Raw genomic sequence first — 16,295 nt, 5'->3', positions numbered from 1 at the left:
AATGCTTTGGACCTGGAGCCCCAGTGATTGGGTCTCCGGGCTGTGGCATTACACCCCGGTCGGTTGGGTCTGGTGCTGGTCTTAAATATAGGGGGTACCCCACGTCGTTTTTGCCCCCTATATTTAAAACCAGCACTAGTCCCTGCAGCCTGGTGTTGGTTTCTAAAATACGGTGGAACCCTACACATTTTGTTCCCCGTATTTTTTGAAACCACCACTGGCTGGCAAGCTTGGGGCTGGTTTGGCTATTGGAGGGGGGACCTTAAGTCATTTTTTTTCTACATTTTTACAGATTTTTTTTACAGGTTAACAAAAATGGGAATTTTCGGGAAATATTCTAGGGACCCCCCCTAATGATGTCTAGATATGGGGGATCACTATGGGTACCCCCATTTTTAACTACTGAAGGAAGTCGGGGTTTCTAATAGCCGCGGCAGGAAAAAACAACTGGCAAAGCTATTTAAAAACATGACTTTCTTTTGCAGGCAAAAACGGGGTTACCCATAGTGATCCCCCATGTCTGGACATCTTTAGGGGGGTCCCAGGCATATTTTCCGAAAATTCCCGTTTTTTTCCTTAAATGGGGTCAAGGGGCATTTTTAATAAAACAGGGATAATTTTTCAAATCACTATAGCAAGTGAAAAAAATGCAGAATAGGAGTTTGGGGGTGTAGGCTTATAAAAAATAGCCCGTAGTTTTGGGAATGTCCCCTTAAAAGGAAATGTTAAAAAAAAAATGTCCCCAAAAAAATCGGGACACCATTAACAAAGAAAAAACAATTTGGGGGGTTAAAAAAAAAAAAATTATGTAAAAAAATTACCAAACGAACGAAATTATTTCTGGTGGGGTCCCCAAGTATGGGGCAGGTGTTTTATTCATTGCGCAAAGTAGCGGCAGGTGCACAAATGCAGAATTTTTAAAAACTTACTTTTGGGACATCAAAATATGCTAGTACCCATTTTCATGTACCCCAAATTTGATGGGACCACTTAAAAAAACGAAAAAAATAACCTAAGTGCTCTTCTGCAACACTTCTTCAATGTCGGGAAAAAAACACCTGCTGCGGCTATTTAAATCCCCGACTTTCATTTAAAGGCTAAAACGGGGGTACCCATAGTGATCCCCCATGTTTTTACAACTTTAGGGGGGTTTTACAAATTTTTTATGGAAAAAATCGTAACTTTACGCAAATCCAACTTCGGAGGTTCCCGTTTTCGATAATTTTATATTGAATACGGGGATAAGCGGGAGCGCGCCCGATACTTTAACGCAGAAAAAAACTCCGATATGAAATGTTAACTTCGGCAGTGAAGTTAACGTTTCATATTGAATACCCCTGTATGTTACTTATTTTCCTTATTTGGGCCACATAGGCCCGTATTCAATTTTGAGCGAAAAGCCGTTTTCACGTGTTTTGAGCGAAAACTTTTCGCCGATGACGTCATTTCGCCAGGTGGAAAAGTATCACCGTATTCAATATGAAAGACTTTCCGCCTACAATACAATGTAATAGGCGAAAACGATTTGCCTGCAGGCAGAAAAAAGTGCAGAATTGGGATTTTGGGGTGCAACATTGCGGGAACCCCCATGCAGCCTTCAGACAGTCCTCCAAAGGTAAACTGTGTCAAAAAAAATTAAAAAAAAGACTTAAAAACACCCCAAAAAAATCACTTTGAATTTGGGGGCGAAAAAAAAAAAAGTTGGGGGACAAAGTTACAAAACTAGTGAACTTGATTCTGGGGGGTCCCCAAGTATGGCCCAGGTGTTTTTTCATTGCAGGTACTTGCGGCAGGTGGATTTTTCACGATTTTTTCAACTTCACTTTAGCAACTTTAAAATATGCTGACCCCCATTTTCAAGTACCCCAAATTTGCTGGGATAAGTTATTTTCTGCAAAAAAACCCCCAGAATATTATTCTTCACCACTTATACAAAAACGCTATTTAGCAGCTATTGAGCCCATTTAAAAACACCAAATACCTTCAGCAAGCCAAATCGGGGGTACCATAGCTAACCCCCATGTCAGATCATCATTTGGGGGGTGACAGGCTGATTTTCCCAAATCTGACAGTACTTTCCGCTTGTTTAGGTTTCGCCGGGTCCCGTTTTCGCCCTACTTTCAAATTGAATACGTTGATATGCGGGCACACGCGCAATACTTTTCCGCCTGCAAAACAGGCGAAGTAGGCGAAAAGTCCGGGAGGCGAAAAAGTATCGCGGCTCGGCTCAAATTGAATACGGGCCATAATCTGATGGTATGGAAACATCTGGATACGATTGTGGACGATTATATCCCATGTGAATATTATTGGAGGAAAGATACTTTCAATTGCGATCAAGATTGTGATTTTTACCACTATAATAATAGGTACACCTCTTATCTCAAGGGTGATCATCAATTGGTGGTGGAAAAATTATTATTGTCAATATTGCACTAGGAGGCGCTGTTTCTCATTTTCTTTTTTAGAGACCTATTTGAACTGTTGGGGCAACGGTTGTTTTGAGAATAGCTGCAACCCTTGAACCAGGGGAAGTGCCTGATATTTGGAACATAAAGGACTGTCCGGGATTGATGAGTAGCCATATTTGGGTTAGATAAACAGTATTTAGCGAATAGTGAACCAGCGCCATATACCACTGTTTTGTGGTGTTAATATATATATATATATATATATATATATATATATATATATATATAGATATATCTATATCTGGTGTTGCCAGAGGAAGTGATTGGGTAATTAGTAGGGAATTCCTCATGAAACACTTAAGGTCATATTGTCCTGAATAACCATGTGAAATGACACATTCAAATGCAAAATTTAGTGAATGCTCATTCAAACTGTTTTATTTTTTTAAATTGCTAATATCTTGTTGGAAAGAATTAAAATTGCTAATATTTAGTTGGAAAGAATTCCACAATCTTGTAAGGACCTTTATTATAATGAAGTACATTTTATGTAACCACCCCTTAGGTTAACTGATGCTTATATAACAGCCAACAGAGCACCGGCTAGAAGGAGTGGCCAAATTAGGAAAAATATCTCCTAAATAATGTAACTTCAATATGTATGTTCAACTGGCTAGTTGAAATTATTAGACCTGCAAGTTCTTGGTACTGTATTACAAATAACATAATGATACATTTAGCCTGGAAGGAAATACGTCTGCTTGCATCCATAGTCATGACTAGCTTTGTCTACTAGTATTACCTGTAACAGAAAGTGTTCCAGTACTATTCGATTTTCCTCTGTCATTCTCTGCAAAACATGTGTAGCTGCCTTCATCTAGCATTGTTACATTTATAATTTCCAGGCTGCCATCGTCCCAGATTGATACCCTATTAAGAAATGGAAAAGTTAAACAAATATGTATATAGCTTTTATGTGACAGTATTTAATGAATATTTACATGTTATTGCTTAATTATGAAATATTTCAAAATGTATGTTTTATTTACTGCATTTCACATATATAGTAGAGAATGTGCATACATGTTTGTGTTATGTTTTAGAAGCACTAGATGGCAGCAAAGTTACCAACAACATTCCAGAAGCATGACAAGCAGATAGGGAAATGGGCAAATTGTTAGTTTGTGCATTTTTAAGCTATTTACATACTGTATGCATTGATTTTATTAATATTAATTGCACAATCTGATTCAGTCACAATCAGAATTATTAAATATTGTGACTGTCAAGGCATTGTAGAGATGAAAATTCATCAAAAGATAACAGTTATATGAACTACTTTTTGTAAAGGTCATTGCGGGCCCTTTTGTTAGGTTTTGTAATTCTGTGGCATTTATCACCCACATAAGGAGGGTCAAGAAATAAAGTTTATTGCATATAGAGCTCATGAAAGGTTTTTCATTAGCATGCAAATTCATTGAGGAAGCCTGAAGGGGGGACTTGTGTATGTTTATTAGTATGTACATTCATGATGCTATGGTGTAAGCAGGAAAAGCAATTACCTGGGCGGGATGGGTAGACAAAAGCCCTTTAAACTATGTCTGCATATAAATGACTTGAGGATCATTACCTAGCACCCAACACAGCAGGGGGTATTCAAGCAGCTATCTGATCACAAGAGATCAACGGCTTCACCATATTCACAAGGGACTTCACAAGGATCAAATACTTCACCATATTAAATCTGCTTTTGACTGAAAAGTTATATTTCCACCACAGCTAGGAGCTTCCATAGAAATTATAGAAATATACCTGAAGTCTGTATGCTGGTCAGGAGTGATTTGAGAGTCCCTAGGATATATAGTTTAAATGAAATGAAGTATCTGATCACACATCTCTGAGAAGTCTTGTTTTCATTCATTGTATATCTTAAATAATAGAGATTAATGTGAACATACCATATTTCATGTAGCTATTACACAGGGAAAATTATGTACAGTTATTTGCACTTAGGATATGTGGGCAGTCCTGGTATGGACCCTGGGTTAATTAAAAAGCCAGCCAGCACCAGAGATTGGGTCCAGACATCAAAATGGGTGAAAAAGGTTCATAAAAGGTTTGGGAGCCTTTTGTTCTATGTCATAGTTGGGGGATCAGTTCTGAGTTGAAGCCTGGACCTGCACTTTTCTGCTGTGTTCCCCGGGCCAACAATAATCCGAGTGTAGTTCCGTGTACTTTTTCTCCTTTTTATTTTGAAATTGTAACACATGATTGTTTATACTGTAGTATTATAGAAGCATTCTTAATTCTACAATATAAAACAATTCTTGTTTTAACAATTCATTCATTTAACGACATTGACACTCAATAAATATTAAATTGTAGGTCATCTTTAAACATCCTCATGATGGAATAGATTGCTCAACCTTCTTTGCAGGATGGTTTTACTAGTATGATATGTAGAATAATCTTTTTGAGTCTTTCTAGAAAGTCTAACCATTTAGATTAACATAAGCAAACACTTTAAAGGCTGAAGATAATGACACAGAAAAGATCAAATGTTTTTCACTTTTCATAAATGAGGCCCATTGCTGTTCAGAGCCCTTCAAATACTAAAAGCAGTTGCATAAACAATGAGTAAATTAGAAGACCCCATACCAACAGAAAAATAAGTATGATTTGCACCAACCGGGTATTATTAATAAGCAGTTCTGTTCCTTTGCTCCATGAGAATTTGGGTTTTGGGGCTGCCTTTGGTTTACATTCTATAATGACACGTCCACCTTTTGCAGCTAAGATCTTCTTTCGCATAGGATTTAGTTCAAATGTTGGTGCTAAAGCTAAACATGAATTGAAAAAATCAATAAAAATCAATAACTGATACAGTAGTGTATGTAAAGATTGTGTAATCAGAGCTGGTCATATAGAGTGATAAAAAGGCAAGCTGCTCAATCATACTCCAACCATCATAATGTGCAAATAATGGGGGACGGGAAATACACTAATAGTGCACATACAACACTCACGTGCCAGTCAACAAAAAAGAGCTCAATAAAATCCTGCCTCTAAAACTGTAAGAAAGGCAAAAGCATCAGATGTAATGCATACGTTCGCAATTAAATGTGTAAGCCATTTGCCAATTATCAAGTGCTTCAGATAATGCTAATAGAGTTTTTCTAACCCTAATCAATGATTATAGCAATATAAGGTCACAAATCCAAATTTTAAAATGAAAGCAAAAACTTACTCTGAGGAGGATGGATCACAGATATATTTGCTGATGTATGCAACCAAGGTTTATATATATATACTGTCAGTAATGCATCCACCAGAAAGTGAATGAATCAAGAACACTCCTCAATATAGTGATCGTTTAATCATTATTGATTTTTACTCAGCACCATAATATGAAGTACTGCGAGGAGAAATAAAATGCAGCAATATTCGTCAGTGCTCCGTCCTTTGTTTGAGAATGGGAAGCATAGTAATCATTGATCGTTAATATCAGAACCATTCAGAAAGTGTTCCTCTTCTGGTGAAACCAACACAGGGCAATGTATTATGGCAGCTACAAATGTCCATAATTATTAGTCTTTAGGTGTCACATGCAAGGTAAAACACTCACATATTTTTCTTCTGGTGCAGTTAGCTACACTCAGAGATCATACATATACACTTATACAGTATACATACAACGGATTATAATCTATGTATCTGTGCTGTGAGTGTCACCCAGTTGTCTGACTTATCTCTGAACAACCACCAGCTGACGAGGAGACAGCACCAGGCCAAGTAAAAGTGCATAACATACCTGGGAGTGCCGGTCTTAACAATTGCAATCTATCTGTCTATCTATATATAATATATATATATATATATATATATATATATATACAGTTCATAGGTCCACACTCATGTCTTCAATGGTCCATGTAATGCTGGGGTGACAACCTAAGTGAGCACAGCGGCTCCAGGTGCATAGATGAAAAATGAGGTGCACTCACCAGTCTTGAAAAGAGTAAAAACCTAGTTTTCCTTTACTCACATCACAGGTACAAACAGCATTGACGTTTCAGTCCGCTCTGGGACTTTTATCAAGATACATAAACAGTCACACCACCCCATGTAAATACACCTGAGGTTAATTTGAGTTAAAGTAAAGCTCTCCCTAAATGAGGGGTGGGCTTTACTTTAACTCCAATTAACCTCAGGTGTATTTATATGGGGTGGTGTGAATAATGGAAAACTCGTTTTTTACTCTTCTCAAGACTGATGAGTACACCTCATTTTTCGTATATATATATATATATTTTTTTTTTATTATTATTATTTTTTTTTGCTGTGTTTTTGTGATTTAATTTTTGCATTTTATGCCATTTCTTTTTTTAACTATCTGATACTATAATGTTATTTCCATTTTATTGTTTAGTATTTCTTTTATAACTGGTTAGATACTATGTACTGTCTGAATAGTGAGAAAAGCATATAGTGTGATATTTGTACACTTATCTCCATGATTATTTGCTAACTATTTAAGAAAGCTAGGTATAATTGCTTGACTATGCATACATAAACTGTTGTTTACATTTTTAACCGCTGTTTGGACCTTCCTGGTTTATACAGATCACTATATGTGAGTAAGGTATTTGTCCTTTTGAGTATCATAGTGTCAGAGACACAATTCTGATAGATGACTCACATTCATGGGAAACAGGGGTTTTACCCCAAATATAATTACAGTGTCATAGATTATCTTTAGTGTTCCGATCAGCACCGGAGAGTACTTTCCAGTAATATCAGTAATTTTTCCATGCAGTACCCATGAGAAATTATACCTTGTTAATTCCCATAAGACATCACATTTTCAGAAGATACCATTAGTCTTTTTGCTCATTCTAACACAGCAAATAAAATCTACCAAAAATGGCAAGTGTTTTTTTTTTTTCGTTTATTGATTGTAGGAAAGTGATCTAAGAGCAAATGTGTATGTTTTTTTGTATAAATACCACAAATAAATAATTTATCTATTTTGCTTCAGCATTAATCCACCTTTCCAAAACAGCAAAACGCTGGATTCTACACATAGGTTTCCCTAATAAAATCTGCATCTGAAAAGGATAATGTATTTTTATTATTTATTTTGCTAGTTTTAGCTGTCTTAAAAATGAATCACATACAATTGAAAAGAATGATATTGTAGCCCAATAAGGCACATCAATTTACAGTAAAAACTAGAAAGCCTACTGTACTACTGCATCAAATGAGGAGACCCCTGTTTGTTTGTTTGTTTGTTTGTTTATTTAACCAAGATTTGGGGCATTAGATTCCCCATCTCTGGAAAATGTAATGTTTTGTGCAGTGTTGGGTGTCATTATCTGGTGATCACCTACAATCCCCAGCCAATAATTACTAAGGAGGCACATTGTTTGAAAGAGTGCTTTCCTCTAACTATTGAAAACTTATGGGGAGATCTTCCCCAAGTGATAACCAGATGACTCCTCTCTTTCAAACAAGGGAACCCAAGCTTTGTATTATCAAGACGGACAGATCTGTTTATACCCATTTTATAGTGGTGCACCTTCGCTTTCATTCATGTCATAGCAGACAGGCACAACATCCCACACATTGTCCGCAGAATAAATGTTATCTAATAATCTCTTTAAAATCTACTGTGATTATATTAACAAATTCAGTATGTTCATGACACCGGGTAAAAAGTGTCACAACAGTGTTACTAACCAAGGATCTTTAGCTCAGCATTTGCTTGAATGATGCCATAATGGTTTTCCGCCATACATTGATACATTCCAGCATGTGCCATTGTTAGTCCTCGGATTTTCAGTTCACCTTTAGTATACTGAAATAAAACAAAAACAAATTTTAACATAATTTGCACATGAGCCTTAAATAACATTTTGCTAATCTGCCTTAAAGGACCATCTACAGTAACTATACATTGAATTAAGATAGATCATAACTAAAATATAGCTGTTTTTTATTTATGATACAGCGGAAAGATTTGTTATGATTATGACACTAGGCGCTGTCAATGCTGTGTGTTAGTAATTTTTATGCTTATCCTAGATCAGTAATATGACAGCTCCTATAACCATTTATTAATGCAAGTATGCACAAATGTAATATAAATATTTCCTAGATAATACTGCAAGTTACAATTTCTAAAAGTATAAACAATAATTGCTGAACCGTGACAACTTCAGTAACATTCTACAAAGATTCAAATAGTCAAGTGTACATTTAAGATTACTATTAAAAATACATAATTTAACTTTAGTTTAAAGATGTGTACAACACCTAATGGACATTTACATGTAAATGAGAATAAAACAACCACTGTGTACACAGATACAATACAGCAATCCATTACAAATTTGAAACAGAGCCAATGAAAAAGCCAATGGACATATGTATTTATAAAGATCTTCCGGAAGAAAGGACATTTCAAAGGGTCTAAAAGTGGACGGTCCTTCCAAAAGATGGACAGTAAGTGGAGTATTGCTGTGAGAATATTTTAATTTGCTGTGAATAAACTGTTTGATTCCATATTTAATATACCTAAGACCCATTAATAGCTGGAATTATGTTGTTATTTGAAATATACTTATAAGGTGTCATATGGGCTTTCTAATAACAGTAGTAAACATAATAAATATTACAACAATGGCATTACTTAGTGCACTTTTGATAAATTCTGCATTTAGTACTTACCGAGTCTCCATTTTTTAACCATCTAATGGTAGGTATTGGCTTCCCCTTAGCAATACAGGGCCAATGCAAATCACTTCCTATATCCCGTTCTGTATCGTTTATGTGTTCTACCCATTCTGGCAGAGCTAAAAAGCAAAATAGAGAACAAGCAAAATAACATATGAATAATGCTGTGCAAATATATTAAGATTTACTATTCTATAATGAAAGGTAAAGTATTCAAAATATTTCAGTTTCAAATAGCAAGTATTACAAGAGACGATAATAAATATAGGTATAACAACAAATGTGAATAGACTGATTTGAGATGGGTAGTTGGCAAGTACAAGTACTGATGTATAGGTAGTGGGCAGGAGACTGGAGGTTTGGGGAGGATTAATGGACATGCGCCATAGTGACCAACGTGCCATCATGTGCATGCTTCAGCAACTATAAGTCATAAGATTTACAGAACTTTGCCAGTCTGGATATAAAATGTTTTCTGACCTGTCAGTGCTGCATAAGTAATGCACGCAATAAGGCTGTGTATATGCAAGGCGAGTCTTCAGGCATGCAAACCATGTAGAGATTTCAGCATATGTTAGTATGCGACATAGGGCTGGGTACACATCGTCTGATGTGTACCCAGTTTTAGTTGAGTACAGTTAGGTTATGTAAACGTAAATGTAGTAATTACCCTGGAGATGCAACCTAGCTTCACTTGGCCCCATCTCCAGAAGCATTACAGTAATAGGTGTGTAAAGAGTATCCTTTGCAAGAACAAGATGCTGCCAAGAGATAACTGGCACTGAGGTGAAATTTCCCATGAATGAAATTACGTGGTAGCTTTTACGTCTCCATCCTATGGAAAGCCATTCTTCATTGTATTTATAAATCGTGGGATTTGTAGTCTTTGAATATGGGTTCAGTATATTATGTCGACATTTAGCAACAACATTCAAATGCATAATGGGTTTAACAATGATTAATTTATTTATATGATGGTGTCACTATGGATTCATTCACATTAATTTGTTTCTTAGGAAGTAACCCCCAATATTTGTGAATATTAATAAAATAAAACATGTACAAGAGAGACTAGGCCTAATGAAGAGTGAGTAGTGAGTAGTTTGCAGAGTATAAATTGTGTGAAATTGCTCTGCACATGACCAGAAAAGTGGGCCCATACAGATTTTCATAATTGAACACTTTACATAAATTTTCTTCTTGGGGTGTGATTTGCTAGGTCGACATTTATCATGTTGACGAGCATCGGGTCGACATGAGAGTGTCAATCTGCAGCATATCGACAGTGACCATGTTGATATTCATCATATCTACACGAATGACATGTCGACATGATAGAATGTTGACGTAACGTCCCTGGTGACCCAGGCTTACCTGGTCCTGCCAGCTGCATTGGCTTCAGCGTCTTCTTTCGGTTCCCATGTGTGCAGCAGTTCTGGCACAGACGCCTGATAAATAAATATTTTCCCCCTATCCATAATCCCTACCCTTAACCCCCCCTCTAGTGCCTAACCCAACCCCCCATCCCACAGCCTAACACTAACCTCCCCCTGCAGCCTAACCCTAACCGCCTATGCAGCGCCTAACCCTAACCGTCGGCATTCTGAGAATGTCGACATTTCAGATGTCGACATTGTGAACATGTTGACACTCTGAGGATGTCTACATAGTGTCTGTCGACATGTTGAACCATGAATTATGAATGCTGACCTGGTCACTGTCGACCATGAGACTCGATCTCGTACCTGGATATGCAGGATTGGGCACGACGGGGCCAAGTACAGTAAGGATATATTCAAGTCATTCTGAACACATGCAGGCTCTAGCAAAGATGATTGTACACCTTAGAAAACATGTGGTCTGGTTTAGTTTCAAACAGCAGATGTTTAGGGTCCTCACCACTACTGACCACTTGTGACTGGCCAATTGTGATTTTTTTTTTTTTGCTTGGACATATATTTATATAATTTTCAATTGTAAGCCTTATATTCATTATGTAGATTGCCTTATTAATTATGACCCACTGCAATTTTGCATTATAAAATAAACATAAGCAAAAATGATTCTTATTGTTCTCATCGTGTTTCTCTTTGTGTGCTTAATTACATCTTATGTAAATTTAAAAAATACAAATTTTATTTAATGAATACATTTTACATCAACTTAAAGACAATTGCATGAATTAAAATAGTACGTATCTAGTACTGTGCACACATTTATTTTCAATTGCTAATTGTCATTTGAAAATGAAGAAAATTGCAGAGGTTCAGAGTAATTAACTGTTCTTTTCTCATGTTCATTTGTGATGTCATGAGCCTATTTTTTTAGCAAATAATGTTGTACGAAAGCACATAGCTTAACACTTCTACAGTGTGTCAACTGTGGTTGATAAAGACAGGCCCATGGGCATGGAATTTCTTACAGAATACAGCCTACCTGTAGTAAATTGGACCCATACAAACAATACATAAATAAGAGTTGATATGGCGGCACAAGGCCAGTATAGTAATCACCTTCAATTAGTGCCCACTGCACATTATGGAGAGAATTGCCAGGCATGATAACTAGTGATCCAGCAAATGACGGGTCCAAAATACTAGTCGTAATAAGTACTTTAATTTGCACTAGACTATGCCGTCCCAACCTTTGTTATGTTCATGAGTGTCAACATTGCCAAGCAGAGGATAATTTAATTGACTTGCTTATATGGTGCATAAATGTCTGGGCCGTATAGACTATGGGTGTGATTCTGAATTGTGAGCAAAGCAAGAAAGAGCAAGTAACTGTAACTGTGTACCTGGACAAACCATGTAGCAATGCAAGGGGCGCAAATACATACATTTCTTTGCATGTAGGGCAAATACAGGCTACCGTAGCATGTAGCCCACAAATACTGGACAGCATTATTTTTACACAGCAATTTAGATTTGAGTTTGGACACGTCCCTCCCAAATCTAAAACTATCTGCTCATTTTAAATCTGCTCCATCTACATTACAACATAGTTTTGCCAAAGTGCAAAGTTGCTTGCTTTTCTTGCTTTGCACTCAACTCAGAATCAGGCCCTATATTAGCAGTTTACCTGAGAATCTTGCTTGTTTTGGTACCCGGGACAGAATAAGACAAAGTGACTTGCTCAAGGTCACAAAGTTCTACCATTGGATCCAAACTGCAGCCTCCAGCAACTCTCTCAGTAACACTGTTGTAAAGTCAGTGTACTACTCAACATTGAAGCAATTAGTTCCAAAATACAGCAGTATTATCATATACTAAATTATTGTCTTTAGAATGTTATAACAAGATGCCATCAACTTACCTTGTACATAAACATATGCTCTGTGCAAATCCTTCCCCTTTATATTCTCAGCCTCACACTCATACGTTCCTTCATCTTCAGGCTGTATATTGAAAATCTTGAGCACAGTGCCTGCTTGATTAATTTCTGCAGAAGCTGGCATTGGTTCATTCAGCTTACGCCATCTTATCACTGGGACAGGACTTAATGTGCAGAATGAAAAGTATATTAAATTTTGTGAAGCGATTGTCACAATTTTATACTTGCTTTTTATTATGCTTTCATAAAATCATGTAGATGTAGATTTACAACTGTGGGAAAGTTCCTCTTAGGACAGAGGCACAGGATGACTTGCCTCATATATTTAGCTCTTTATATATTTTTCTATCCTTTTGATTTTCATTGGCTGGCTTCTACAGCTTTTATCAGATTGGCAGCTGAATGGATGATAATAGAATGCAATGGATGATGATAAATGAGGCCTGATTCAGAGATGCACACATGATGTACGACTCAGTGGAGTGATTTTCTTTGCCACTGTACATGCATTGGAGCCGCACAGCAACGGTGGTCACAGAGAGGATTTATTTGCACGTGACATGTAGTCAGTGTTTGGGAGAGGCTAGAAAAATACAGGTGTCAGGACCATTTTGAGGGCATGTTCTAGTGAGCCTCTGTAAATTCGTTGACAGATGCAGAGTCCCTGGCATCTTAGGTGAGACACTCATTCTGAGACAGCATAGGCTTGTTCAGAGGTTCGATTTGCAACCGACGTGCAACCAATGTTTCCGATGTTGCATGTAAGCAGCGAATGTGAGGTGGGCGTCTCTATGCACAAGATGGAGACTGGGTTTATAGCATATTTTCACAAGTCCACTGCATACAGGACTATTGCAGCGACGAGTGTTGCATGCATCTCTGAATCATGACCCTTGTGCATACGTGCGTACTCTCCCAAAAGTCATGGGAGGCTCCTGATTTTTTGGGTAACCCCCGCACCCCCGGTAGAAGTGGGCATTCCTACCGCATTCTGCCCACTTCCTAGTGAAGTGGGCAGAATGGGGAGAATTTGCGCACCGATCGTGGGTCCCCGTGTAGGGGACGGGGCTTATTGGTGTCATTTAGCCCCACCCCCTATTTAAATTTGCGCCAATCGAGGCAATTTACAATGAAGGGGTGGGGCTTAATTATGCAAACCATCAGGCCCCGCCCCCATCACAACCCATCTGCTTCTCCTCCTCGGGCTTCTCCCGTGGAGGAGAAAAATAAAGTAGGCAAGTATGGCCTAGTGATGTGTAGAAAGGATCCATTTTATTTCCCTGCAGGTGCTGTTATGTTTTATTCTGTGGTTTTATTGCACATGATAATGTTTTTGCTATAAAAAGTGGCTACCCTGCTCTAGAGCTATGTCAGTAGAGATATGCCATTTTTTAAGCATTCAGAGGATTGAGTTGTTACTACAGTACTTACTTTCCTAACGCGAAACACTCCAGTGTCACATTTTGCTCTTTCAGAGCATAAGTATCCGTGAATGCAACTTGAATGTCTGCTGCATATCGTTTCGCAGCTAAAATGCAAAAACATTTACATTCAAAATTTAACAAGCACAAATGTTCTCATTTATACCAAATTGTCTGTCTTTAGATCAAGTACCTATGACAATAACCACTTATCTAAATGGAAATTATGCCAAAAAAGTTTTGTAAGTAATTGTTTTGCTTTAACAAATTTCTGGTACATTTGGGAATGTTAACTTTTAGGCTAATGGTCAAGATGGCATCAAATTTCCATCATTATGGTTCTGTATTAGTTGTTGTTAACATTATGAGAACAAGAATATAACCTGAAAGATTTGGCATGTCTATACAGGGATGGTGCTAATGTTAGGCGAACCTAGATGACTGCCTAGTGTACCAATGATTAGGTGGCATCAAGATCTCTGAATTATTGTTTTTCATGCCCCTGTGGAAACCCCACATGGAGCTGCTAACATAAGGAAGATACAGCCAGCAGCTTTTTACACGTAAATCAGTCAGGTGCTGCTCCTCAATGTTAAGTGTTGTATGACAAGCAGAAGATACCATGTACACCTCCTATCTGCTAAGATTGGACTGTGGATGTTTTGTCTAAGGGAAGTAGATGTGCTACTTAGGGCACCCCTGGGGAAATGCCAACCCCGTGTTTATATAAAAAAGGGTTGTAAGTAATTGTCGTACCTTACCAAATTTCAGATCCATTTAAGAATGTTAAGGTATAGGCTAACTGCGCAATGAAACTGAAATTCCACAAAAAAAAAATTGTAAGAAAAAATAATAGAGCATGTTTCAAATTTTTTTAAATTGAATATAAATAATAATAATAATATATTAATAATAATAATAAATTATTAGAAAACGTTTTCTAATTAATTTCTTGTTATCACCAGAGATGGCAAAACAGAACAAGTACTGTGGTAGTACATGTACCGATGCGATGCATTTTAAATTTGCTTATCTCCAACAAAATCTTGTCACCGGTGGGGTCTAGCAACTGCAATAACAGTGCTGTCACTGGCGGCGACCTTTTTATGTATAAGGCAAAGCACTGTCACCTGAAAAAACATCAATTGTTGCTTGCTATATAGCATGGTGATAAGAAAAGTCAAAGAGAAATGAAAAAAAAAAAATCAGATTTAAAGCTATGGCTTATTCTGTAAAATTTACAAGCCCTACAGAAAAAATAATAATTTTTAAATAAAGAAATCTGGGTATGTCAATCTTATGGTGTCTCTCTAATAAGAATGAGGAGGAACATTACTCTAGAAATGAGTAGCCCTGTAATTTGTACCACAGAATAATTTGAACCACTGGCTGAATCCTCCATTTTATTTACCTAAACAGTTAAACCAATGAGCTGTTACTCTGAATTTCTCCCTCCTTTACACTAAAACAGGTGTACAAATAACTACACACTGCACAGTGGAAATTTTTCCCATAGCAACCTATCAGCGCCTATCATTTTATTGAGTGTACTTGATAAATGCTACCTCAAAGCTGATTGATTGCTATGGGTAACTTCTCCACCGATCCACTTCTCCACTCTTTTATTATTTTCATAACCCCTGTCATTTACTCAAATCACTCTCAAAACACAAGTTCATTTCAGATTCCTAAATCAAGTCAATCCTGAGAAATTATAAAAAATAACAAATTATTCAAAGTAAATACACTTATTAAAATTACATACATTATTATATATTAAATATGAACTGATGCACTCCTTACTAAACATTATATAGGTACTGTACACACAAGTGTTTGTAGATATTTATATTAACATTGTTTGAGTATTACATAAAAACAATTTAAATAGGGACATATCACAGCAATACACTTTATAATTGTATCAGATGTTTTCATAACATAACTCCAATTATTTGATGAAACTATATCTATTGAAGTTATTGGTACTTACTTTCAGGTTGTGGTAAAAGTGAAGTATATCTGCTGAAAACACTTTTTGTAATTGAAGGGCTGGATACAAAACATGAGTAATTGCCTCTGTCAGATTGTTCTACTTTTGCAATATAGAGATTTCCATTTGTCTGAGTAACAAATTTTTGTTTATTCATAATAATAAAATTTGGAAATTCATTTATAATCCATCTGTAATTAAGATCATCTGAAAGTGGGAAAAAATAGGTCTGTTAAATAATCATCTAAAGTATTACAATATGCAAACACTATAAAAAAATATTTAGACTAAACAAATAAAATAAACTTAACTTTACTAAAAGTAACATCACCTAGAGAAATTTTTAAATATCATAGAAAAATTCAAAACAATATAGTAAAAATAAAATAACCATGTAAGTGA

At 36.6% G+C, this 16,295-nt stretch overlaps 1 protein-coding gene across 1 annotated transcript in view; it reads right to left on the bottom strand.

The window, feature by feature from the left end:
- CNTN1 (contactin 1) overlaps window positions 1-16,295 on the bottom strand; it is a 222,663-nt gene that overhangs the window by 56,568 nt on the left and 149,800 nt on the right. The window contains exons 7-13 of the mRNA XM_088457904.1: window positions 15,894-16,100; window positions 13,911-14,007; window positions 12,462-12,643; window positions 9,141-9,265; window positions 8,151-8,268; window positions 5,101-5,251; window positions 3,214-3,341 (exon numbers count right to left, since the gene is read on the bottom strand). Of these exons, the coding sequence (XP_088314030.1) occupies window positions 3,214-3,341; window positions 5,101-5,251; window positions 8,151-8,268; window positions 9,141-9,265; window positions 12,462-12,643; window positions 13,911-14,007; window positions 15,894-16,100 (1,008 nt within the window). The remainder of the gene's footprint in view (window positions 1-3,213; window positions 3,342-5,100; window positions 5,252-8,150; window positions 8,269-9,140; window positions 9,266-12,461; window positions 12,644-13,910; window positions 14,008-15,893; window positions 16,101-16,295) is intronic.

Source organism: Taudactylus pleione, unplaced genomic scaffold, assembly GCF_031769625.1.
Source record: "Taudactylus pleione unplaced genomic scaffold, aTauple2 ptg000041l, whole genome shotgun sequence".
In the NCBI taxonomy this organism is placed as follows: Eukaryota; Metazoa; Chordata; class Amphibia; order Anura; family Myobatrachidae; genus Taudactylus; species Taudactylus pleione.
This window is presented reverse-complemented; position numbering and strand designations above follow the sequence as displayed.